General features: G+C 39.9%; 2 protein-coding genes across 4 annotated transcripts in view; one reads left to right on the top strand and one right to left on the bottom strand.

Annotated features, from left to right (window-relative positions):
- Positions 1-448: 448 nt before the first annotated feature.
- On the bottom strand, positions 449-15,383 carry LOC122867555 (C1q-related factor-like). 2 transcript variants are annotated; one of them, XM_044178499.1, is made up of 3 exons: positions 15,233-15,383; positions 5,597-6,361; positions 449-2,275 (listed from the first exon to the last, which is right to left on the bottom strand). In XM_044178499.1, the coding sequence occupies exons 2-3, from the start codon at positions 6,242-6,244 to the stop codon at positions 2,096-2,098; spliced, it is 828 nt and encodes a 275-aa protein (XP_044034434.1). In that variant the 5' UTR covers positions 6,245-6,361; positions 15,233-15,383; the 3' UTR covers positions 449-2,095. The 2 variants fall into 2 exon arrangements, with proteins under 2 accessions (XP_044034434.1, XP_044034436.1); XM_044178501.1 differs by lacking the exon at positions 15,233-15,383 and adding an exon at positions 14,652-14,778.
- LOC122867554 (vinculin) overlaps positions 14,722-27,391 on the top strand; it is a 26,253-nt gene continuing 13,583 nt past the window's right edge. For both annotated transcript variants that reach the window (XM_044178498.1, XM_044178497.1), the window contains exons 1-2: positions 14,722-15,070; positions 25,347-25,417. In XM_044178498.1, the coding sequence (XP_044034433.1) occupies positions 14,903-15,070; positions 25,347-25,417 (239 nt within the window). In that variant the 5' untranslated portion in view covers positions 14,722-14,902. The remainder of the gene's footprint in view (positions 15,071-25,346; positions 25,418-27,391) is intronic.

Here is a 27,391-nt window from a genome sequence, read left to right as displayed (position 1 = left end):
GTCACTCATTCATACATTTTGAAACAGTAAATACTGTTGAACTTCTGGCTTAATCTTCAAGGTCTCTTAAGTGTTTTTACGTAAGAATGATTTTGGTGCGTTTGTGTTTCTCCCCAAGGACTTCAGGAAAAGTACAGATGTTGCAGACTCTCGGGCAATGTTCAGTTCCAATGGTTTCAGCAGTGAAAGCTGTTTCTCACAGACCGGGGGCGTTTGTCTTTGACATTGTGACATGAAGTCTCTAATTTGACGATGTGCTCATACACCCTGCAAGGAGAAAACAGCCTGTGCTAGTGCTCAGCTGCCTGTGGCTTGGGTGACCTCTGCTTAGGCATGGACCCTCAGTCTTAATTGTGTCTGGAGGAATTCTGCTGTCTTAAGACAAGCTTAAGTTTAGACCAGAGGGCTTCCTGGTCTTCTCTGCATAGAGCAGTTTAACAGACAAACATTGGGCTGACATTCAGTTTTATTAGCTTCAGTGAATGAGTAAATGTGCATTTTGACATGGTTTCCATATCTTCACTTCTTAACACCCTCAAAACTTTTGATCTTGAACTCTTAACTTGGTGTTTCAAACTATATAAGAAACAGTTTTGGACCATGCGTGGCCCGTGTCAAAGGGGAATTATGTCCAAAGAATTTCACAATATCAAAGTGAGCTCTTAAGAAAACAGAAAAGTATATTGGTTTTTACAGTTTAGGCCTGGAAGCTATTTTCTTGTCTCTGACACTTGTGTCGCTGTCACAGCAGAGCCTAATTTGCCCTGGATTACTTTCCGACACTGATCTAAGCTTTGTCATGATATGTTCTAACACCCGTCCCCTGACTTTCTCCCGCTATATCTCAGCGTCTCCACACCCATTAGAGGAAAAAACACATTTCTCCTTTGATTGTGAAACACAATCATCTCCCGCTTCATTTGGCATTTAACACAGCTGTGATTTCCTCTCCCTTTCCCTCAGTGATCATCTTTGCGTTGATTGCCTCTCGCTGGGCTGGCATGGCTCTCTTGTGTGTAACATTTGCAGGACTAAAGGTTGGTTTCACTGGAAAATGAGAGATCAGAACAGCTGATCAAGAAATAGATGATGTGACTGACATTAACCCCATAATGTGAGAGGAAATGCAAAAAAAAAATTTTTTAATAAAAAATCATGGACATTAAAAGTAAAAGCAACAGGAATAGATGCTACTTAAGCCCACACCTAGCTATTTAAACTTTGTTTAAAATCACAGTTTTTCTCTTTTTCATTTGTGGAAACACACAGAACATTTTAATAGGTGTTTCATGCATTAAATAATTCAATCTTTACAAATGAGCACATTAACCATTACGTGATAATTGTACAACTATCTATCAACAGCTATATTCTGTAATAGACACACAATATGGTGTATGTACACTACTTTGACTGTGTTCAGACATCAATATCAAATGTACAGGTTATACACGAACATATGCCAAATATAATGGGCTGATATGACATGATTTTCCAAATCATCACACCGAGACACAATACATTTTGTGACACTGTCTGCCATTCAGTACAAGCATAATCTCATTTTGGCGTCCAGGATTTGACTAATTAGTATTTCTTGGGGCAGAATATATCTCCTCAGTCACAACATCTTGTCATACAAACAGCATGAAAAAACATAATCTTAACATAAATCCTAACAGCACATTTACAAACACTGCAGTCGCCACAACTGTTGGATTTCCAGACTTGAATTTGAAATGACAGCTCAAAAATGATGGAGAGGCTTCTGCACTGTCAGATTTGTTACTGCACCTCAGCATGACACATGGCAGTGACTGTCACTGTAACGTTGCTCGCGTCCATCAAATAGCAGCATAGGCACCCTGTATACAATGGAACGTATGGATGAGGAGGTAGATAGTTACCGATAACCACAGATCCACAGCCTTAATCGCTGTATCACTGCCGATCTTAAACATCTGTAAAAACAATCTGACTGTGGATCAGTGGCTATGGGCAACATAAACCTTACTGCAAGAACCAAGTGAAAGTCAGGAAGTGAATGTCCTCTGGCTGTGACCTTTCACCTCTGAGCCCACGTCCTGTCTAGTCTTCAGTCAGCATAGAGGATGAACCCTGAGAAGGTGCTATATTTGTTGCTGTTGCCCCCGTGAGCCTTGCCCCCATCCAATTTTATGAAAACCTCATCGCCTGCATCCAAATGAAGGATGACACTGTTGCTGGCATAGTCATAACTCTGGTCCTGGTCTTGGGCAATGGCGCTGGCCCTGACCTGGAATATGACACACACACACAGACAAGGAGAGAGGAAGTGAAGACATGTAAACGGTAGAATGCTGAGGAAAAGATTAACTATTATTATTATTTTATTATTATTATTATCTTACTAATCTGTATATATTTTAATAGCCCATTCCTTCTGTTTATGTATATGTTTTTATTTCACACTTGCTTTGGCAATGTTAACTGTTATCTGTTTCCCATGCCAATAAAGCCCGCTGAATTGAAAAAGTGAACGGAAAAAAACAGATAATAGCAAAATGCTAATTATATTAATTATTATTAATAAGGCCTAAAGGATAATATTAAGATGACATTACTGAAGTTGATGATGATATTGAAACATATGCTTAATTTAATGCACATAAACAATAAATGAGCTGCTGCTTCACTGGCTGACATGTGACCACATGTGTTTGCAACAGTGTGAATTGACCAAAAAGATCTTATTTTAAGAAAGAAATATTTGAAGTGTGCACTGCATTTGAGAGTGTAAAGTGTGTTTCCTATGTTGAATATCTTGTTTTTCTTTCATGACTCAACTGAAAGGGTCAGGCTTGAGTCAGTCTGCCTCTGAGGACGGATGGCAGTGAATCTCTTTGCCTCGTGTTCTACTCTTACAGTACATCCACCTTTTTCTGGGCGGAGCACTGAAAATGCCATGTTCTCCTGAATATAAGTGTCATCGTGTCAACACAGGATAATTACAGAGGGTGTTATAAGTTGCTTTGCATGTACAGCTAGCCACTGAAGGACATATCCCCTCTAAGCTTTAGCTAATGTATAATGATCTGGGTTGCCAGGTTGGCTGTTCCGCTGCAACTTCACCAGACCAACTACAAATACTAGCGACAGGTTCTAAACTAAGTTAGAACCAAAATAGGAACGTGGAGTTCTAATTAGTGCCATTGGAGTACAAAAGTGGATGTCAAGAGGCTGCAGGGTCTGAGAGGAGAGGTTGAGCCACAGATGACCGTATGATGATGGATTTATGAGACATGAGGGCAATACAGCCAGAGCTCCCTTCCCTCCCTGTGTCCACCCTCAGCTCTACTGCAGCAGCATGATGTCCACCGTTGACAAAAAACACTGACTGAAAATTTCATTCACAGTATCCTACTTTATGTCGTAAATGTGACAAATAATAACTTGTATCAGTAATATTGTCATTTTAACCAGGGAGATGCGGAGTATAGTGGCTATGTTGTCCCAACACCACTTTGCCCTCTTTGGCTAAAGTGCCTCCCCATGGACCAAATAAATACATAATTAATGATCATATTGTTGAAGCTGGTCATTCATTTCTCACCCTTTCCCTTTAGACCTTTCTTTATTTCTTCATGTGTGAATAAACACAACTGAAGTTGTATCATTATGAAGGCGATTTAATCAGGAGTCATAGTTCATTTAAATGTTTGCCTGATGCCAAGTTTACATGACTGTTTTGTCCTTAATCGGTCCTCATTAACCACATAGAGACTGCATTTGTGTTTGGTTACTGTATGTGGTAACTCTTTTGTAACTATTAGCATGAACCTAGTCATGTCTACAAGGATTTGGCAACATTTTCAGTGATGCTTTAATTTCTTTAGAAGAATTCATGTCCATATTAAGTAAGCTATTTGTTAATGGTTTTATCTTGTTTCATTAGATTTCTTGGAGCTCATAAGCTCGTTGCTTAAGACAGTGTGAGAAAAATAATGTAAATGTAGTGTCATTGCCCTTATAAAGATAGCAGACAGAGGCTGAGAGGTTAAGAGCTGGGGGAGGCAGCTTAAGGAAGTCTTTACAAAGTCAGCCTACAGTTGAATCATTATAATTAAAATATCTAGCTACACACTGTGTCTCCAGTAAGTATATTTGTCTCTTTTTCTTTTGTTTAAGTAAAAAGTAAGCAGCTTCATTTTATTATTACCTTTTTACTGCCCAGTTTTATATTTAATTAGCATTTTATGCATTTTTAACAATGTAAGTGCACAATTCTAATCTTTGTGGTAAGAAGTGAAGTATGTGTGTGGTTTGACATACTATTTGATATGCTGTAGTGTACCAACATCAGGATGAGGAGTGGGGAAGGGTGAGGGTGCCCTTTTTTTAATTTAGCCACTGCCCCTTAAAATGTCTGTGCACATCCCTGCTATTAACCCTTATTTACAAAAATGCAAGCTTACAGTCACAATACATAGGGGGTGGAGGATAACATGGATACCTACAGTATCTAATGCCATCAATATGAATAAATACTACATTTGTGAAACTTAACATGTCTATTTTTGTGGACACTGTGTCTAAGAGATGTTATTTGGTGGTGTGTTGTCTTGGATTGCAGTGTGAGGTATTTTGTTCCTTAGGGACAAAACAAGACAAACAGCAAACTGTATGATGCAATCCAATATGACAGCAAAATGTGTTTAGTGTGGTGTATCTTGAAATTATTTGAAAGTCCACATCATATGGTGTGCCCTGCCATGCAACTTAGTAAAACACCAAAAACTATGGCGAGTTGAACCTACAGTTCTATGAATGTCTTCACAAAAATGTATCTCTATTAGCTTCACAAATATGGCATTTACTGTGTGACCATTGTACCAGATTGCATTATAATGTACAGGTGTATATGTTATTGTGTCCACTCTCTGTACAGCCTGTTGCAGCCTGGCTGAGATGTTTGCAGGAAAATGTCAAGGCTCAGATTTACATGGTGTTTGATCAGTGTCATCACCAGGGGCTTTAAAGACATTACAAAATTATCTATGAATATAGCAAATATCATGATTGGATATTGAAACGCTGGGCCTGACAGGCAGTCTGATAACGCATACTAGTACATCAGGGCTCCATGAAGTTTGTTGTATTTCAAAGGGCACCAGCTTTGAACTAGCCACTACCCCAGGCTGTGTTTTGATGTGTGCAGAGTTGAGATAGCGCTGCACTCCTTCCACTCACTTCAACATGTACATCATTGGATGTGTAATAAGCATAGATACACAATCTGGCAGTGTGCCACTGTGCATTGTCATTATACTGGACTATAACACCAGACCAAGACAGACCTAAAATCACTATCCACATGAATGCATGACTACTCAATTTAGACTGCCAGCACATTGTTTACACTGTTCCCTCAGCATTTAGATGCGGGTGCATCCCAGTGTATGATTCAGGGTTCTAAACTCATAATGTCAGTAAATGGATAATTCTCTACTATTTGTTCTTTGAGAAACTGAGGTTTTTCCATTCGTTAAATTCAACAATCATTAAACATTAGGAAGTGTTTTGAGAGGGTGTCTGAAGAGTTATAAGTTTTACCCACCAGACCATTCTTGATCAGGTCAGCCCACATGCTGGTGCCATCTCCTCCCCTCATCAGCACGTTGTAGATAAAAAAGTAGGTGCCAGGAATCTTACAGGTGAACTTGCCCGTTGCGCCCTCATAGTTACCACCAATATTAGTCACCACGTCATCAAATCGTAGAATATCGTAACCTTCTTGAGGGTTTCGTAGTCCTGCATAAAATGCCACTCGAGGCGTGGTGTTGTAGGTGGTTGTGCTAACTGCTCCTTTACCCCCTAAACCTAGAATCCCCGTCCGTACAATGTCCACACCATCTCCTGGCGGTCCTTTAGGTCCTGGTGGGCCTGGCTCTCCAGGTGGTCCTGGGGGACCAGGCTTGCCCGGACGTCCTGGTTTGCCTTGTGGGCCATGAGCACTATAAGTAGGCAGCGGTGGGCCGATGCTGTGATCACTCAGATCCGCCTCGTTGTCCACCTGTAGGCCTGTGGTTGCTGTATCTGTTCCTGCGTGCACACCTGTGCCTGTCGTGCCCGTGCTGGGAAAGGGGTCACAAACCATGCGGCAGGTACCCAGCATCTCGTAGTGGCTCGAGCTGTCATCTATGCCACCTGTGCCAACAGAGCTGACCAGCACAGGGATGAGGACCACCAGAACCAGGACCAGCATGACCCCCACAGCAGCTGCCACCAGGGTCTTCCGCCCGATGCTCAGCCGGGGAAGGGGCTGCGCAGCCACCGTGGAACTCTCCGGGGTGGAAATGGTGACTGTCGGGAGTGCGTCCACCTGGCAAAACGCAGACACAATGAGGATGGTGGAGATGGTGCCCAGGGAGAGCTGGTATGAGTGTGTGAGTGAGTGACAGAGCAGTGGAGTAGTAAGGGAGAGGGAGTGGAGCAAGGGACCGAAGTGATCAAAAGGAGAGAGATTGAGAGAGTGAGGAGAGAGAGTAAGAGGAGAGGAGGAGGGAGAGAGTAAGACAGCTTGAGAGAAAAAAGAAAAGAAGCAAGGGGAGGAGAGAGTGAGCAACATACACTCACTAACCATCTGAGGCAGGGCTGAGGAGGGCACTTTCCTACTGGCAGATGTGAAAAGCCAGGGAAGACATGAAGTAGTAGTGTGATATATAGGGCATAGACAATGAGATCATAATCAATCAATTCATTCATTGGATGATGAAGATAGAGATGGAGAAAAAGATTTGAAGGATGTTTGCTTAGATGAGAAGGATCTCAGTTTTAGGAAAGAGCATTTATGTACTACCACTGAAATTTATATACCCCATTTTCTGTAAAATTTTCAGTAATATTAAACAGTTTGCATTGATTTTGTGCAGTAATGTAAGAAATATTTTATTTCTAATATTATTGAATAAGAATTTGAGACATCTAATAGTCAGCATCCAGGTATAGATAAAGATTTAGTCTAATATAGTTTTCTTAGTTTAATGTGAGAGTGCATTTTTATCAAGGTCAGAATGTGTATATTTTTCCTTATCTGCCTGTGTGTGTGTGTGTGTGTGTGTGTGTGTGTGTGTGTGTGTGTGTGTGTGTGTGTGTGTGTATGTATGTGTGTGTGTGTGTGTATAGCGGGAGCTCTTGTATACTGGACTGATTCCAGGCATCTGTGGTCAGTCAAGCTGCGACCTTCACAAAATCGGCAAACTTTTAAAGAGGCAGTTCAGAATTTGTAAGTCAAATTCTGCTCTATTACAACATTGGTCTTATAATTCCTGTTGGCTATGAAAGGATTTTACTCACTTAATTAGCTTCTGAGACCTGGGGTCGTGGTGGCAACATCATTAGAGCAAGTGATGCAAGTGGTCAATGAAACTGATAGCAACCAAGTCCCATCACCACTTCTGAAATCATTATAATATTATCTAAACCCAGCATTAAAATGTCACAATGAGGAAGGCCCCTGAACTGGCACACCTCAACAGCAGCTGCTACAAATATCATTAATTACACCTGTGCTTTTCCTGTTATGACTATTAAGATAAATATTTATTAGTCCCTGGAGGGAAATTCTGGTGTCATAGCAACAACACCATGAACACAGGAGAGGTGCAGGTAAGAGTACAGAACCAAACCAAGATAAAGAGAAAAATAATATAAAAAATAGAGATATCTGCACTGGATCTCTGAATGAGTAAATGAGTGAACATATGTACAGTCTGTCAATAAATGTACAGTCCTGGTACAGTCTCAGTCTATCAATAGATATAAATTTACATATACAGATATGAATGAATATATGATTCCATGTGCAAGTGCGCCAGAGTCCATGCAGGATTCAGTAGTTAAAGGTGCAAAGTAAGTAACGGCCAGTGCAGGTCTTAAAGTTCTCGTATGGGGATCAAGCCTTGGCTGTGGAGCCTGATGGCTACTGGCACAAAGGACAAAGGACTGGCCAAGGCACTTTGTGGTGTGCCGAGGAGGGATGAGTATGTAACTGATGGTGCTTCTCATCTTCGATAGCTCATCATAGAGGGGATGGGAGGGGTCCTCCAGGATAGCATGCAGCTTCCTACTCAACCTCCCCTCCGCAACCACCTCCATATTGTCCAGTTCAGCTCCAACTACGGAACTAGCCTTCCTCACCAGCTCGTTCAGTCTGTTGGTCTTGTAGGTATTGGGGGCCTCTTCTTGCTCTGCCAGTAGTCCACCACCAGCTCTTTGGTCTTTCCGATTAAAATATCACCTGCGAAAATTCAGCAGCAGTAGCAGATGGTCTAATAAAATATGTAAAGGATTTAAATACATACAGTTAAAAAAATTAGCTAAGGCAAACATACCTTTGTCGTCTCTTCCAACTGGCTTGGTCAAGTTATATCTGTTGCAATTACTTTTTTGCCAAATAGAGTGAAGCCTACAAGCTATAGTAGTTCAGGCAGACAACTGGAGTTCAAATTATACACTCTTTACTTGCCTAACATCTATAAAATGCACCTTTAGCAATAACACAGGCTTTTTAAACTCTCAGTTGCCTGCTAACTGCTGTGCTGCTGCTGCTAACTCTGCGAAACACTTATTACTACCACTGCTGCTCTTGTAGCATTACATTAGCAAGCTAAGCTAACTTGTCATTTCAGGAAGACTTTGTGGAAGAACATTATGATCCTTTCATGCTCTTTATTTGCATATTTGCATGGTGTTGACATATAAAAACTTATGTTTGAGTGTTATGAGTGTTATATCAGTTTAGCACATATTTCAGGTTGATTAATGCCTTTATTTTGGGGGCTTCCCATCCTGTTGGCTCACTTACAAACTATTAGCTTACTAGAGGTTAACACTGTTTTGGCTACAGGGATATAAACATTAGTATTGTCTTGCACCCAGTCCATTCACATTATTGTTTTTTCTGTAATATTGGCTGCATAGGAAATTCACCATATATTCCTCACACACGATAGGTAGATACATTTACATTTGCTGCACACATAATTTTTCATCCATGCATTAAACAAATATAGCGCACAATCAATGGATTTATGTCTCAGCTTGCTTTACTATTCATCATAATTACACCTAAACTGCAGAGCATCTGTTCAGCTCTGCACTCATTGCCATATATACTAATACTAGTAGTCATGTACTGCTAATTAACACTGCTGCATAATATTACATGCTGTGTGGGAAATGATGATGTCAAGGCCTCAGCACTAAATATCGATTCAGTACATATTCTGTATTAATAAAGTATATCAGTTACACATGAGTTGGCGGAATAAACTCACTCAAACTTGCCCAAAGTCAGTGTGTTGGCAGATAGGGCTCTGCTTAATTCAGCAACCATTGCCAGACGTCTGTTCAGTCTGCAGTTTTTAAAACTGAACTTTGTTTGTTTCTATAAAGGCATGGAGGCAGTGAAGCACTGAACATGATGCTCGTGTTTTCCTTGTAAATTTTTTCTCAATTAACCAACACATGTAACCACAAAAAAAGTCACAATGAAGCCAGTTACATACACTTGGCTGCAATATTGGAATCATCCAGTGATATTAGATTTTCATGAGAGTAGTATAAGCAGAGAGTAGTTTTGTGAGTCCTCTCCACATTTTTTATGCTGCTGTTGTCACAGGACACGACAATGGTACTGAGTCAGACACCTCGAGCACTGCTTTCTTGCTGAGCCTCTCTAGCTGATGACAATGTACACTAAATCAGAGAGATGACCACATAGTCAGTATGACGGAAAAGGTCTTTAATCTTCTTAAATCTTTTATCATATAATACTGTCTATACAATTTTGTCCATGTATATCACATGTAAATTCAAGAGAAACTATATCATTGTTACAAACACATGGGACAGAGAAAAAGAAATTGACCAAAACTAAAAACAAAACATAAGAGTCATGGTGGAGTAACCAGACCAGGCCATATAGTACAAGCACCTGCCCAGCCCCCCCATCAACTCAGAGAACCAAACATGAGTCAAAACATTGATCAAAATAAGATACATACTCATGTACTTTAAAACCTGTAAATTTCGACTTAAAATAAATTATATCAATTTCTGCAACAGTATATACTGTATGTCAGCCTTCTCTATATGATAAAATGCTGCACAAAGACTTTTCTCTATTTGCAGACTTTAGTGCCCCCATGTGTCATTTTAACATATTACAAAATATGTCATCTCCACACAGCACATTCATTTCCTTGCTCCTCTGCTCTCACTATGTGCCTGGATCCAAAGCTATACAGTGAGCTAAACACACTTTCAGTAAAGGCTCAAGACAGCATTTGGCCTTTAAGGCCTTTGCTGGAAGCAATTGTGAAACTGTGAAAACAGTGTTGGACAACTAATTCAATGATAACGATTACAAATCACAAAAAGATGAGATACTATAAACAAGAGATAGACCAAAGATGTTGCCACAAGAAGAGTCTGTGCTAATATCAGCATGTTTAGTTTAGGGTGTTAGCATGCTAATATTTGCTAATTAGCACTACACACAGTACAGCTGAGGCTGATGGGAATGTCAGTTTTGCAGGTTATTGGTCATAAACTAACGTATTGGACAAATAACGATTTTGACTTGAAGATTGTGTCAGACAAGAAGTTAAGGGATCACTAATGTTATTACAATTCATCATGAGGGGGACATGAATGCGCCTAACAAATTTCATGACAGTCCATCCAACAGAGACATTTCACTCAAAACCACAAATGTCAACCTCATGGTGGTGCTAGAGTCAGGGAATCGCCAAAGCCAGTACAGTATGGTAACAAGGCAACTGAATTCACAAAAGTATAGACTAGTTGTGAAATTAGTTACATGGTCCCTAATGCCAGGAAGAAACACAGTATCACCAGTGAAACACCAACATTAAGTCTCCATAGAAGGTACACCACAGTAATTAATCAACAGTAATAAACATATGCATCAACAGGAGTAATGGTAAAAAGAGTAAAATACAATCAACAGTAGTAAACATATGTATCAACAGGAGTAATAGTAAAAAGAGTAAAATACATAACAGTTAGCTAGCTAGCCCGACAGTAAATTAACAGTTACTTAGCTAGAATGTTGTATTAGCAACGCATTAGCCTCAGACAACTACTATAGTGGCTAGCTTGGCTAGCAGTAAACTGATAGCAAAAAAACTAAATCAACAATCACAAAACAGCTGTAATAAAAACAGTACCTACAGATAATGCTCCAACAAGGGCATTTTGGGGAGTAGATAAAAGATGCCCGTTAACATTTGCATGGTCACAGATCTGACAAAATGGTGGATGTAACAATGTCAGTTAAACTGTAACTGCCATGGAACTTTGCCAGTAGTGGTTGCTATTAGCAACAGAATGTTCAGCTGAAGACTCTTCAGATCAGCCTCTCCTTATAAAGTTGGTCTTTTTTAACTTTGGGCAAAGCCAGGCTAGATATTTCACCTTGGTTCCTGTCTTTCTGCTAAGATAAGCTAAATACATGATGGCTCCAGGTTTATATTTAACACAGACACATGAAATTGATATCGATCTTCTCATTTCACGCTCAGAAACTAAACAAATAAGCATATTTCCAAAAATGTTGAACTATTTCTTTAAAACCTGCATATGTTTCTGATGCTGACATGTATTGGAATAAACATAATGATGCATGCAGGGAGAGTTTCTATGTTCCCAGGGTCCTATGTTCCCTAACCCCCTAACCCTAACCCTAGAACTGGGGAACATAGGACCATTTGTCATGTCTCCATTATGAACTGGGGAACATAGGACCATTTGTCATGTCTCCATTATGAACTGGGGAACATAGGAATGACCCCTGCATGGATTACATTCAGGGACTGATTGACAACATTTGGTTCCAAAGAAGGAAGTAATGTGACATTATACATTAGGCCTCTTTCACTGCAGATATTGTGACTTGTTATAGTAGGTGTTACTAATAATATTAACGATGGCCCTGTTCTATTCAAGTATTCCCAGTGACTGATGATACTAGTGTGACAGTGAGTCAGCATCCACAATACCAGATCCTTGAAAACAAAGCAGCTAAATGGAATTCAGCTATCGTTCACTTTATTATTTACACCTGTGCTTTTCCTACTGTGACGTGTCAAAATATCTAAAATATCTAAAATATCTAATATATAAAAAGGCCTATAGTGAAAATAGCATACAGGCTGTGTGTGGTTGGGTGGGTGCACAAAGTACAGGGGTTCCTGTCTCATGCTTCAATTCAGTGTTGACGTTTTTAATATTTAGCCATGTTTTAGTAGCCTAAACCTGACAATATGTGGGAGGTATTTAGCATGTCTTTTAATTTAAAAGTCAAATCCTGATTTTGTGGATTGGAGGGATTAAAGGATGCCCTCTACAGGAAGTCCAAGCAGCATCAGGAGCTGGCTTCCATATTCATGTTTTGTTGACTGTGTCATGACAAAAAGTGTGGGAAAGGAGTGCAGTACAACTCATCATGTCGTTGTTATCAGGCCAACTATGGGGTAATAAAGTCATACTGGTACCTAAGAGTCATGTATAGACAACATTAACTGATACAATCGATACACATAATGTAACCATGCAGAACCTAACTTCATATTTAAGAATGGCTAATGTTTTTACTTTTCAAATTGTGATTATGTTGATGGTAAGGAATATCATTCAGTCCTCTCATATGCTGTCATGAAAGAAAACTACCTGTTTTTAGGGTCGGATCTTTTAGGGATGCTGTACTTTTGGCTGCAGCCCAATCAGCGATGTCCCAACAGGTGTCCTCCATCCACTCTCAAAGGACATACACCTGCTAGAACATCACTGACTGGAGTTTGACCAGACGTGCTGCTCTCTTGAAGTCATGAACATTTCAAGTCAGAGAAATCAGTGCAACAGCAATTTGTGTGGAACTCTGTGAATCTGATTTGCCCTTTTAGCTGCAATTTCTCACAACCTCCTGCAGATGGAAAAGTGACCCTTAGCTAAAATTAATGCATGAGTGCGTAATTTTTTTCATAATATTGTCATAATATTGACTTGTGTTGTTGTTGTCCCATTTCACTGACTGCATTTACTTCTTTCAACCAGAGGATGGCGCCCACTGCTCACTCTTGTAGAGATTAAAAACAAAAAAGAAGAAGAAAAGCAGCCAGACACTAGCAACTGGGCCAAGATGAAGACAACTACATTAAAAACTTAGTGATTGTCATATTGAGTAACCAACTATTTTGGTTATGATGTATCTCAGTATGTTTTGTGCACTACAAATTCAAGATTTATGGTGTTGAGTACACACACTGCTATGTCAGGACATTATCCCACCTCCATGCAGCAGCTTGTCATAGTCTTATCAGCCCTACAGTAGGTGGGGAAGGTGTAGACCACCCATCTTGAGCAGTCCTACTCACATTCCAGCATGAACACAGGGACAGCCTTGTCAATTGTGAGAGCTGAGGAAACGGCAGGCCATCTTTGATGTCTATATTCAGGATGGACTCTGCTGGATAGTGCATTTATCTGACTTTTGGGAGATGCAGTTTGAAACATATTTGGTTCTAGCATCTATTGATTCATTTTTTATCAAGGCATAAGTAGGGTAGACGTAAAAACTATATATTTTAGAAGTGAGAAATTATATCATGTACTCTAGTTTTGCCTTTGTAGTTTGTGTGGCAGTGTTTACTCAATAAAATCGTTGGGTCAGCAAAATTAGATGGCGATAACGCATAGTCAAACATCAAAATCAAGATAATGTAGAAATTCTGATCTCTTCAATCTGATTACCTTTCACTGACGTTTGGTGTAATAACCCCTTACATAAAAGGAAAGCGTGTTTACTCAAGGGTTCAAACAGAGTAACTTCCTTGATTCTTTCTTTTTGGACTCTTCCTTTTTAGGGAATGGGCTGCTGCCTCGCAGTTCCTCTTGGGATTCTGTGGGAATTCCTTAGCTGGTTTGCTTGGCAGTTGGTTTTCAATCCTCAAATATTGTTATCTCAGGGTGAGAGGTTGGGACCGAGAAGGAATTGAAAAAATGTGCCATGTTGCTCTTGACAAAGCTCTGTCCTGAGTTTGTGAACAAGTATGTGTGGTTGGTGTTATCTGTAATAAGTGACAAAGGAATTCAGAAACACTGCAATTGGCAAAGTGACACCACTGGGCATCCACGGTGCTGTGTTGTCTCGCTGATGCTTGCACATCCTCCTCATTTTGTTTTTTAAATCCATTGCATCTTAAGTGAGACATACACGTTCATATTAACTGTGAAACATTGTTCTGTGATGAGCAATAGCCCTGAAAGGACATTTCATTATCCTCTTTTATGGATATATTTGGAGGGATTCGTTTGAAGTTTATTAGGAATATCCTGTTCTATCCTGTTTGTTTTCAGAGAGGTCTCCTAACAGTCACTGCTCCAATGTCTGTACTGGAAATGCCAAAAGCTGACTAGTTAATTTACAGCGGCTGTAATCTACTCACAAACAGTAGACACATATTTCCCTTTTTAGGGCATGAGAACCTATTACGTAATTTAGGGAGCACTCGGATCAAACTCGCCTGTGTGGAGGCGCTGATGCAGAGCGGCACCCAGATCGGCCAATCAGGCGCCAGGGAACTTGCCTTTTCGCTCGCTGATTGGTCACAGGGCGGGTGACGTTTAGGTTGCTCGCGCTGACTCTCTGGCTGGGAGTTTTTCACGTTGACGTTTTCACAGGAGTAGTTGTAGTCTTCATACCGGAGGGTGAAACTGTCCTGGAAAAAAGCTACCGGGATTGTTTGAGGCTTTTGTAGCTGGAGTTTGGGAGAAAACTACCTTTGGTTGTAGGATATTTACTTGTTTTTCTCTTGGATAGTGATCTAAAGTTGTCACCATGCCGGTTTTCCACACGAAGACGATAGAAAGTATCCTGGAGCCGGTGGCTCAGCAGATATCCCATCTGGTGATAATGCACGAAGAAGGTGAAGTTGACGGGAAAGCTATTCCAGATCTTACGGCGCCGGTGGCTGCCGTGCAGGCGGCTGTTAGCAACCTTGTTCGGGTGAGTAACTTTCTTCCCTTTGTAAAACTGTACCTGGTAAAGTGTACATAAACTCGGCGGGTGTTGTAGGCTACCTGTCGCTCTTTGTCCCACACCGTCCGCTCTCGCATTAACTTACTTGAACCATAGACTGTATAAAACAGGTTGAAACACAACACTTACCGGTATACACAGGTAGCTAGCTCTATCTTATGTGTTTAAGTAGCAGAGAAGATGAATGCATGCTACAAAAAGTTTCTTAAAGTTGTTTGGCTCGGGGGCAAAGGGCAGTGACGCCCTTTTCCCCTTGAAAATATGCCCTGCCTCCTCTGTAGTTTACTGCCATATCTTGGCGTAGGCACTGCTGCTAGTATGTATGAGCCAGGTACCGGAGCAGGCTGCAGTGAATTCCTTTTTCATTTAATCCAGTTCATTTGAAAGACCACTTTGCACTGGTTGTCATTGAATCTGGCTGTGAATTAGAATATGAATGAACTTTAAATGCATAATGATTTCTACAACCTCAGTTCATTTAACCAAATAGTAGGCGGGGCAGTTCATTGCACTACATATCATGGCAACAGAAACTTCCAAACAGATCTGTATAGTTACACTACTGTATGGGACAGTTGGAGAAATGATTGATCACTGATGCAAAGTCATAAATATTATATTTCAGCTCAGCTGCTCCGCTACTGTGATTGAAAGAAAATTAGATAGGACTAGGAAACACTATCAAACGTCCACTAGGGCTGCACAAACGTGCAAAATCGGTAATTTGCATGTGGATCTGGTGTTATGCTTACTCCTGTGACCCATCAGATTGTATGACTTGATTAGGAAACTTTATTTTTACTGTGCTCACATGCTGTAAACTAAATTTGTGGCCCAATTTTGTGATGGCAGAAATAAACCATAGCGAACACTGTAGATCTGTCTGTAAAGCCAGAAATCCTCACATGTCGAAATGTTGTCTTTTTTTTTTCCACAGTTGACTCACTAGCATCAAAGAATCTGATTGGTCAAAGACTCTGAGGAAACACAGAATATGCATCAAAATGAACATAAACTAATCACTTTTACCTATGTCCTAGAACCAAGAGATTTAACCAAAATTTAACAAACAAGCAAACTGAACTAAAAATATAACCTCCTTGGTAGAGATACAGTAGGTATAATTTTGACTCACTCTTGGCGCACTATAGCAAGTGCTCATACATTATCATATCTAGTTGGTGCCCATGATGTTTTTCTACCCACACAAAGCAATTAAAATGTCTTTGGCACTATTAATTATGCATTATGCAAACATTAAATTACGTGCACCCCTTTGACCAGATGCAGCTGTGGTTTATTTATATTTAGAATCAAAAACTGCCGAACCACAGTGTTGTTCCTCTGATTCACATCGTAACTATCATTGCAACAAGGAAATTACAATGTTGCTTACCCAAATTTTAGCCTGAAACACAAACCTGGAAACATGGAAAGTTTCTTTGAAAGGAAATGAGGAGATATGAGGGGTCTGTCAGATATTGTGGTTTGAGAGGAAGGGATAGAGATTAAATGAAGGCAGACTTGGTTCCTGTGTTTTTCTCTCTGTCAGCCTGGTCAAGCACAGAGTCTCTGGCAGTGTAAAACATAGTTGAAAACATCAGCAAAACATTGCAATAGTGCTAAAAGTTCCACTCATAGATATTGTTTCAATGAATTGAAAGGTATTGCTTGCAATGGTGCACCCACAGAAAATTAACAGCCAACTCTGCGGCTCTACAGAGGCTTTTAGCCTCTTTTAGCTTATTGTTTTGGTTTCTCAGGAGTTGTTAAAGACCAAACCAGAGCTAAAAGGACAGTGAATATTGGACCTATAGTCATCAGGTGGACTCATGACTCCAAATAAATGCTAATGTTGCTGGATGTGTAAATAGGTAACTGTTAGCTAACACATTAGATATAACATTATAAGACAATAATATGTCAGAGCTGGATGTCTGTCAGCTTGTTTTACAGTTCTTCTGCCCCCAAGTCGCTAGAAAGTCAATTAATGCAGCTTTAATTATATATAATGTAATTTTAATTATAGAAAATTACATTGATGTGGATTAATTTCACATGAATGCTGCGTCATGTCTTGTGCAACCTCAACTAGCTTGGGGTGAAATGATCCAGGCTCTCTGTACATTCTGAATTGTGATCAGATGTTTCCAACATGGCATGAATGGATGGATAGGCGTGTAATTATTTCCAGTTGCTGTAGCAACATTACAACATGGACAGTGTTATGATTTCATAGAAGTTAGGGATCAGATTTCGTTTGGTTTCAGTCCCACCATACATTGCAAAGCTCAAATTAGAAAATAAACACACTGTCTGGCTCTTATCTTGGACTTCTTTGTTACTGATAACAGTTGAATATTCTCAGGAAACTTAAACTTATTTTCTGTTGGTGGTTGCCATTTTGCCCACGCAAGTTTTATGTTTTCATAATCTTGATTTGTAGCATTTTCAATTCTTGCACTAGTTTTAAGTCACTCAGTTTAACAAAGTAGTCTGTTAAACAAAGTAAACATTTAACTGGAGAGTAAGTTACTGTCAAGGAAAGGATCATCCTTGGAAGAGAAAGGGATGAGGCTGTCTAATTGCATCTCTAGACATTCTCAGGGTGGGGCTGTGCCAAAGAAAAGCTATTTACTTCACTGTCAGTGTTGCCCAGAAAACCACATGTTGCGCAGACTTCCTCCTTCCTGAATTCTGTTAAAAATCTCTTGAGCCAGCAGCTTAAGCACAGTTAATCAAGGTGGATTTTGGATGACCTGAAAAACTGGGTAAAATTGGGTTACAGATGATTGTACCTTTTTTCAAAATGACATATTCTGATGGTTGCGTCACTTTCCATTAGCAGACAAAGAAAAGGAAGATGAGCTTTCAGGATGCTCTTGGATGCTTAAGCCTGTCTGAGGAGATCTGGTTCACTCACTGTGATAAATGTGTAGACCTTGAAATTATTTATTTGAAAGGGCTTAATCTCATTATTCCAGATGCATGGAGATAAAAGTGCAGCCCTCGTAAACCGACCCAGTATTTTGAGCGCAGCATGGCCACAAACCATTGTGAGTCAAATATATTTATGATTGAGACAATGAGCCAGACTTCAATTAAAGATGAATGTCTGGAATGTGAAGAATTCCCAGCAAGCAGGACTGCATCCCTGCTCAGAGGGGGGTTGAATGAACACTTTTACTGTATTATTGAGTAAGATTATCAATTAACAAGGCTCACAATGTTCACATGACCGTTCATGTTAGCTTCATCTTTTTCTGTGATATCTGTGTTTGACCCATAATGCAGCTTGAAGTTGGTGAATGTCTTTACCAGCAGGAAGTAGCTAACCATAGTCAATGAACTTGTGCGTAAATGTTGTATTTGGAATAGTGTGAGAGACGATGTGTTCAGTGCTTGTGCAATAAGCAAGCCTTGTGCTTATTGCACAAATGGCTTGTGCAACGATAACATAAGAGAAATTACTAACTTGGTAGCAGGGCTCACAACCTGCTGAGCTGTAGAGCTAACTCCAATGTTTGCTCTGTAATTTTATACAGCTCTGGTGCTTGGGGAATTTTTCTAGGTTTCCTAAGTTTCTAAGTTTCCATTTCAGGAAGTATTTGAATCAAAATTAAACCATTACATCTAAACATTTGGAGTTAAATTATATTTGTTGTACACATCACAGCTACATAGACACACAAATGTTTATATTGTATATTAAGTGAATCTGCGAGTTTAGATATTTTCCTACTGGGTTAAATGGAAGAACATCATGCTTCTCTTTGTCGGCAGTCGTTCTTTTGAGTTGACTATACGGGCCCTTTTTATTTCAGTCCTGTTGTACTTCATTATTTTTATAGCTCCTTTTTACAGGCGCTGGATAACGAAAAGAATGCAAGTGATGTAAGGTCCTGGAACGGATGAAGTTGTAAGTGTTGGTCTTCCTGTTTGCACAGATCAAAGGGCTCACATGACTTGTAGAGATGCTCCTATGTGCAGATCTCTCAGTGGTTATTCAGTCGAACTTTGGATATTAAAAAAAAGCTACCATCTTCCGCAATGTTGCTTAAGTTACATATACCACTGTGCCTTAAGCAACAGTGCCAAAGAAATGCAATTACCGGAAGTTGGGTTCAACGTTCGTTGAGTTCATAATACAGCAACACACTTGGAAGTGTTGTTCCTGTGTGTGTCTTCAATTTCTTAAACCTTGAGAGAAAGAAAGGTGATACAACATGACACACACACAGACAGGGTCGGAAATTAACACCCGCCAAGCGCCAAATGTGGGTAAATTTTCCATTTGGCGCGTAAAATCTCATTACTGAAAGTGCAATAAAAGTTTCACAAGTAAAAAGCCAGTTAGAGTAAGTTATCAAAACATTTAGCACCTTAGAACTGATCATTATGTATTTTAAGGAGTGTCAGCCAGAGAGCACAAACATGAAGGATTGGTTTATTCTTATTATGATGGCTCCTTTTAAAAATTGTTTTTAAATCTACCTGGTTTGCGCCTGCCTTAGTAAATTGGTGGGTGAGTCAACATTGCCATGTTTGTATCATTTGCCAATTCGGTAGACATCGGCCAACCGTAATGAGGAACTTATAAATACTAAACTATGGTTAGATCAGTCATTTTAATTACCTATTTCTTTAATCTTTTACAGACAGGGAAACAAATGTGTTCATTAACTAAAGTGCTTAAAGCAAACAAAAGAAAATGCTTTGTATCACTTGGTATTCCAGCTTCCTGCAATTTGTCAAGGGAAATATCATTTCATGCCGCTCACCGTTTGATTCTGTAATCTTTGCAACAATACAAGGACCACGGAGTCTGAAATGTTTGCGTAGTCTCCATTGAAACGTCTTCACAGAAATCCATTGTTGTGTTATGGATTCATACCACAACTGTAGTCTTTTTCATCAGTCAGATTAAAATTTGTCAGGATAAGGGACTCTTGGAAGTGTTAATTTAATGTAAGAAGCCAAGTCAGGAAGACCTGGCAGCTGTCGGCCCCGCTCAGGAACAGGAGTGTGAGCCAGTAAAGGGAAACCCCTCTCCCTCGGAAATGAGATGTTCATGGCTGCAGACCATGACAAAGGATACAATGCAGTAGGGCTGTCATTTTTCCATCTGAACTAAACCACAAATACAAATAAAAAGTGATAGTCCTACAGTGCAGTGAAAGATTTAGATCCATTGGAAAGCGACAAATAGGTTTATGGTCCATTGAATTACCTGATTGGATGCCCGGGTGTGATGTTGCCTCTTCCCCAGAACACCCAGTTGATGCAATACAAATAATCTGTTGTTATCTCTGTTCTTTTAGCAATCCTTGTTCTGGTGGAAAATGACGTTGTATCGACTCATTCTTCTTTTTAAACTTCCTGAACCAAATTAATAAACCATGTCACACACCACTTGACAGATGCATGATAAAGGCGTTGACCTTCAGTGCAACCCCTCTGCTGCCCCTCTGAGTCAGTATTAGTCAAAAGTAATTTGATATCTCAGAACGCAGCAGTTGCTGGTTCTGGGACTATTGATCAAAAGTAGCTAATGGAGTGCTGCGCTATCAGTTTGTGTGAGCATGTCTCATCAGATTGCAGTGCAAAGTCACTTTGAGTGGGAATCTGTGTCTAAGTTGCATTTTGAGGAACTACAACTCAGAGCAGAATAACATACAGTTTATTTGTAGGACATTGCTAAGGGCAGCGGTGATAGCGCTTGCCAGAATTTGGCATCCAAGATCTTTGTGGTCACCATGACTAACACAGCACTGTGCTAAAACTACCCAGCATTTGAAAGGCGGGCTGTGTCTTGGCAGCCTTGAGGCTTTCAGAGTGGCCTTTCTTCTCCCGGCAGAGCGATGGGCTGCTGTCAACAAAGCAGAGTCTGTTCCAAAGGAGAAGCCACTTTATCAAACTACTTCACAACACAGGGTTTCCACACAGCTCTCTTGGATGGTAAAAGGGGTGTCTGTGTTTCCACTCCAGACACAAATGGTAAATGAGACTGTCAGCCAGTAGCTTGGTATGTGACAGCTTGGAAGAAGATGGCTCTGAATCAGTGATAGAAGGTGGAAGTGAACAACTGCCCTTCCTTAAAGTGGTCTGCTAGAATCTATTCAAGGAACAGGATATATTGTGTTGTAGTTTGGCCTGTGGGTCTTGGTTCTGATTAAGAATGAGTTAAAACTAGCCGTCCTCACGTCATCTTTTCCTCTTTCCCACGTTTCCTGTCTTCACTATCAATTATCAAATAAAGGCAAAATGGCAATAAATAATACATGTTATTTATTAATTGATACATTGACTGACTGAAAAGTAATTGACAACAATAACAATTTTGAAATTAATACTTGAAGTCAGAAATACCAAGCTATTTGGTTCCAGGTTCTCTAATATGATGATTTGCTGCTTTTTTCAGTTTTATATAATTGTAAATTGAATATTTTTAGGTTCAGACTGTTGGTCAGACAAAACATGCATTGAAGATGTTATCCTGAGCTCTGGGAACTACAGATGGACATTCTCACTACCTTCTAAGATGCTACAAAGTAAACTATTAATCTTTTAAGCCAAAAACCCCAACAGATAAATCAATCATGTCAAGCTTGGTCAGTGTTGGTATCATAAGAATGTGGTCCAAAATTTGGACAGAGGCTCAAAATAGCAAAGAAGGCCAGGCATTATGAACTGCTTGACAACAAGAGTTATAAACTGTGTCACAGTTCTATTTTTGCTGTGAATTGTTTGGATCACTGTTCGGCTGCAGACTGTTTTTGAACTTCAGACAGCAGGAAGAGGCTCTGCAGGGAGGAGGAAAAGGAAGACAGTGATGACCTGTTGAATACAGTACCAACTCTGCTCGGTTTCACTCCTGCATGATGCTTTGGGGAGAATATGACTCAGCACTTGTTAAACGCAGTGTGCACTCAGATTTTGGCCTCCCCATTGTTGGCCTATAGTGTAGTTGGTCTTCTTTTCTTTGTTCAGTTTAGGTGATATCAAAACTTGGCTGTAAGTAGGTATTTTCAGTATCAGTTAATCTGGAAAAAAAGTATTTATTTATCGAGTCATTTTATCAATAAAATGTCAAAGATATATCAATGTCACAAGCTATTGGAAATTGCATATTTAGCCTGACCAAGAGTCAAAAGCCGCAGAGGCATTCCAATAAATAATGTAGAAAATCGATTAATCAATTAGCTGTTTTAGCCAAACAAAGTAAACAACACTCTTTAGATTAGATTAGATTCAACTTTATTGTCATTATACATGTACAAGTACAAGGCAACAAAATGCAGTTTAGGTCTAACCAGAAGTGCAATAAGCAAGTGCACATAAATAAATGCACATGCAGTGTTGGCACGGTTGTATGGTATTTGTGTTACTTCCTCCCCCCTCAGTTATGTTTACTACTCTGTCAGCCCTGCTGTCCTTTAGTTGAACGGGACAAAAACGTTAGTTTGTTTTTGTTGGCTTTTGTTTAGAGCCACTTGTTGGTCGAATGTCAGGGTGGCATGTACGCTGCAACTTCACTCTGAGATGAACAGCCACTGCTAAGCTCCAGTTTTAGTTTGGCACAACCTTTGACCCTAATTTATAACCCCTCAGTTACTCAGAGTCCCTCTGGTCCAGTGAAAAGAGAGTGAGGATATAAATGTCTGCTCCGCTCCATTACTGCCTCCACGTCAACCACATGGAATAGCTCTGCTACTGCCTGTAGTCGGACACGTTGACGAGCTCTCTGGGAGTGCTCACCACAGCATCAAGACTACATCCCAAATCACCAAAATAAAAGCATAATCTACTTTAAAAAAAATCTATAATTTCCAGTAGGTCTGCTTGATTGTTTTGATTAATCACTTCATTGTTTAGTTTATAAAATATCTTTAAATAGTGCCAAAACAGTGCCATTAACATTTCCCAGAGCCCATGTTAAGATCTTTAAATTGCTTGTTTTGTCTGACCTTCAGTCCAAAACCCAAAGATATTACATTTCCAATTATATAAATGACTTAAACTTACTAAATAAATTACTGTAACAATTCATTGATTATCAAAATTGTTTTTCTGCTGATTGATTGTTTCATGCTAAACTAAATTCACTTAGCAGGTACAAGACTGTGCAGTGAAGTTCAGCGCAGTGAAACGTGGAAAATTTTATATATTGCTAAATTATGTGTGTGACAGTGAGGTAATCACTCATGTAGTTTATATTTGTTATAATCTAATAATGTAAAATATAAAAGAAATAGTTTAACATCTCCCTGCACCTCCCATGCAGCTCCATTTTAACCAGTCAGTGTCAGTCAGTGTCCCGGTATGAACGTGTGTGATCTCTCATCCACGGCAGCTCGACGTGGGCGAGTTGTGCCTCCCTACAGAGCTGAGGTCATGATGGGGGAGGTGAGTCATTTTGGCATTTGAGGGAGAGGAGGCTTTCAGCTGCTACACACATTATAACTGTGCTGAAGCCTGGCGTCCCCCCCAGCAGCTGCCTTGTTGAAATAATGGTTCGCTGTACAAGTAACAGGACATCATTCTGGAAAACTGCATGATTAAAGACAAAACTCCCTTATGGGGAAAGTTGTGGTAACAGAGTTTTTACTCACGCATATGACATGCTATTGATGTTTAAATGTGCGCTCAAGTTGCATAAAAGCGTGGGAGTTGAATATTACTGAGTCCTCTGAAACTTAGTGCTAGAGCTTTAAGTGTTGACTGATTCAAAATCCTCATGACTGATGAACTAGTCATCAGGGCTGAGGCTGGGGTGGGGGGTGAAACTTTTACCAGTTTCTAAATATGATAGAGTAGCTAATTGGCTTGTCATTAATAACGGAAGAACATGTAGCATCTTCTAATAAAAAAACAAAACAAATTTTGTAATTCCGTCTAATGAACGGATTTAGGGTTTGTTTATAACTCTGTAGTTTGCAGTGTCCTGCAAAATAGTCATAATTCATGACAAGGGAACCAATATGAGAAGATAATGGATCAGATGGGAGCAAAAAACTCCACCGAATCCATTCGTTTCTATATTGCTACACCACAGAGTGCATTATCATGTTTATACCATGGCCTCTTATGAAAGGTAAAAAGAGAAGCTGTGCTTATAAAGTTTGTTGTCAAATTAGCCCATGATTGAATTAGAATCACAAGAGCATGTGAAGCATTAGTGCTGTTTTTATTGTTACTGCAGTTTAACCTTGTGCAATGATTTAGAACGATGGTTAGACTGTTATAATATCTGAACTATATTTGAGTTGTCACTGACACTGCTCAGTCAACCAGAAAAGAACATTTCCTGTGGCAATATTATACAATAATTCTCAGGACTGTCAGCAGACAATGCTCTGATGAGGCAGCCAAAGAAATAAAACTTGATTAACAAATATCTGTATGCAGACATTATTAAAAGCCTGATTCAACTAAATGTCTTTTCAGTCAAAAGTCAGCACATGGCATGTATTATTTGCACATTTAGCAGCACGTGATCACAATGTCCTGCAATCAAATCAAGACAAAAAAAGGCAAAAGTATCCAAAGAATAATTTTATATTTGTCTAAAACCATTTACAGTAATTACTGCAAAGGATGCTGTATGGTGGCTCACTTTTAAGTGTTGTCATTACACAACTAAGAGTTTGATCCCAACTTTTTTCTTTCTTGATTGTCACCATGTTCACCGTGGTTACCTGCCACAGTTTCGTCCTCCTGTCCTCTCACAACTCTAAATTGTTGCATGAAAGTGACTGTGATTGTACAGCATCTGTGTTGACACTGTAATGTACCAATGACTTGTACAGGGTGTCTTTGACCTTTGCCCAGTGCTTGCTGGGACAGGCTCCGGCCCCCTGTGGCCCTGAAAGAGATGAAACAAAAAGAACGAATGACGAAGTGGGTGAAATGAGTAAGAAGTTTACTGGATTAGTCAAATTGAGCACCTGCTTTAGAAAACAGGTTCACATTAATTCACTTGTGCCCAACATGTTGAATTTGTTGGGATGAAATATGACATTACATGAGCAAAATAATAAGATTGAGATTCTGCATCAAAGATTTTTTATCTTAGGCTTTCAAAAAGTGGGTCACAAATTTTATTTTGTGCATGCAAAATGGCATCTCATGTCTTTGATATGTCTATTGTGTGTCTTAGTGATTGTACATCCTTTCCTTGAAATGTCTTGTTCCCTTAAATCATAGTTGATTGATTTTTTTACTCATAATCTGTGTTTTCCAGGTGGGGAAGGAGACTGTACAAACCACAGAGGACCAGATCATGAAAAGGGACATGTCACCAGCTTTTATCAAGTAAGCACTGAAGGATTTCTTTGCAGACCAAAATTTCATGCAGTGACAAACCTCTCAGATGTATTTAGATGAAATAGTTCTCTCTCTACAGTATGTGGAACCCACTAGCCTCTCTTTGGCTCTCTTTCTCTCTTTATCTGTTGCAGTAATGGCTGGTTGTGCCCAAGCAAAGGTCAGACATGCCATGTTAAGTGCCTCAGAATCTTGCCCTGGTGTAACATAAATACTTTTTTGCACACAGAGTTCCTTTACCCTAAAGGAGAAGTGCCACAAACTCATACATATCCTCATACATGAGAGCCGCTGGCTGCTGCTGCTTTTGGTTTGGTCATAAAACACAAAAAAGTTTACATATTGATGTAGAAAAGGAGAGTTGTACATATTTAATCAATTTATTTGTTTTCCTGGCTCATTCCATTTTAGCTAAATCATTACCTTGTGCTCAGCTGCTGTCTGTCCATATCACAGTCTTTCACCGATGCTTATTTCAGAGAGACTACAGTCGAGGGAGAGAGAGGCGGGACCTGAGAGCCCCCCAAGGTCAGGGATGAAACGCATTGGCAGGCGCAGGTCATCAGGCTCAACACATTTGGCGCCTCGAAGTCACATCGTCACCCTGTCGTCATCCATCAGCACATGTGCTGGAATGCGTCTCCTTCACTAAATATAGTGTCTGTCAGGGTCCGGTTAATGCATGGCTGTTTCTCGCTAGTGCACGCTGAAGGACACTGCTGGCTGGCTCTGCAAAGACACACACACACACACACACACACACACACACACACACACACACACACACACACACACACACACACACACACACACTCATGTCAGCCTCGATGTCATGCACATACATTAGCCTTTATCCTGCAGAAGACTTGCGCCTTCAGAAGAATGGAAACTGAGCAGCTCTTGTTTAGCCTCTTTGCAACGCCTAAAAATGTGGAAAATAGCAATAATGATCCCCTGTTTGGACATTTGGACAGTATACTGTGGGAACTAAAACATGTGTCAGTCCTTGGCTTGTTGCCTGTTTCTATGTGCAATATGGCTGTTATGATACTATGCAGGTGGCATGTATGACACTGAATCATAGGACTGAGCCTGCAGTTTTTGCTGCTCTGGAGTGCATCACACCCAGGAGGCAACTATCAGTCATTTACATTTCTGTGGAAACGGGTTAAATTGGGCCAGAGCCAGCAAGAATGGAGCTCCACCTCCTGGGGTCTAAATCACATCCTGTGAGAGCAAGTTAACTTGCAAAGTAGTGTGCATCATGAGTCAAGTCAATTTTTTTATATAGCACAACACCTGCCTTATGGAGGAGACATTTCCTCAATGGGAATTTCACAATGTCCTTCTGATTCTGTAAAAGTATGTCTTCATAATTTGCTTACTACAGAACAAAGTTTGGTTGGTTGGTTGTCTGTCATGAACACTGTTGGTTAACACACAAGCTGCTAATCGCACGCGCACATAGCTTTTAGTGCAGGAAGGAAACTGCTGCTAGGATGAGTAAGATTAAAGTAAGCTGTTTACATGATGTTTGGACTCCCTGTAAACGGTATGAAATTTTGCCAGCAAATTTTCCAGTTCACAATTCCTTTGAGCTGAAATGACCGATTACTTTAACTTTCGATTACACCCAGCATCAGTTACAGTCAAATCTAATCAGGGTAATTAATTTGAATCCCTAAATTCGTATATAAATAAATCATGTATTGTGGTTTTAGGCTTTGGAGGACTGCCCCCTTCCTAATTCCCAATTTAACCCCTGTATGGAAGATAATATAAAAAGTATTAGTAAAGATTAGTATTTGCTTGAAATCTGATGAAAAGCATATAAGAAGAGGGAATGAAACAAAGTCATGCTTAGACAGCAGCTACTATATGTAATGGTTAGCTGTATCCCAAAGCTTCCATCTATTTTTTTCTGGCTTCTTAAGGGCTTCGTATCATCAGCATGACTTGTTT

Source organism: Siniperca chuatsi, linkage group LG20 (genome assembly GCF_020085105.1).
Source record: "Siniperca chuatsi isolate FFG_IHB_CAS linkage group LG20, ASM2008510v1, whole genome shotgun sequence".
Classification (NCBI taxonomy): Eukaryota; Metazoa; Chordata; class Actinopteri; order Centrarchiformes; family Sinipercidae; genus Siniperca; species Siniperca chuatsi.
This window is presented reverse-complemented; position numbering and strand designations above follow the sequence as displayed.

Coding starts and splice junctions, on each gene's coding strand:
- LOC122867555 (XM_044178499.1), bottom strand. CDS start 6,244: ATGCTGGTCCTGGTTCTGGTGGTCCTCATCCCTGTGCTGGTCAGCTCT. Junction 2,276..5,596: donor ACCTGATCAAGAATGGTCTG/GTGGGTAAAACT, acceptor GTCATATTCCAG/GTCAGGGCCAGCGCCATTGC.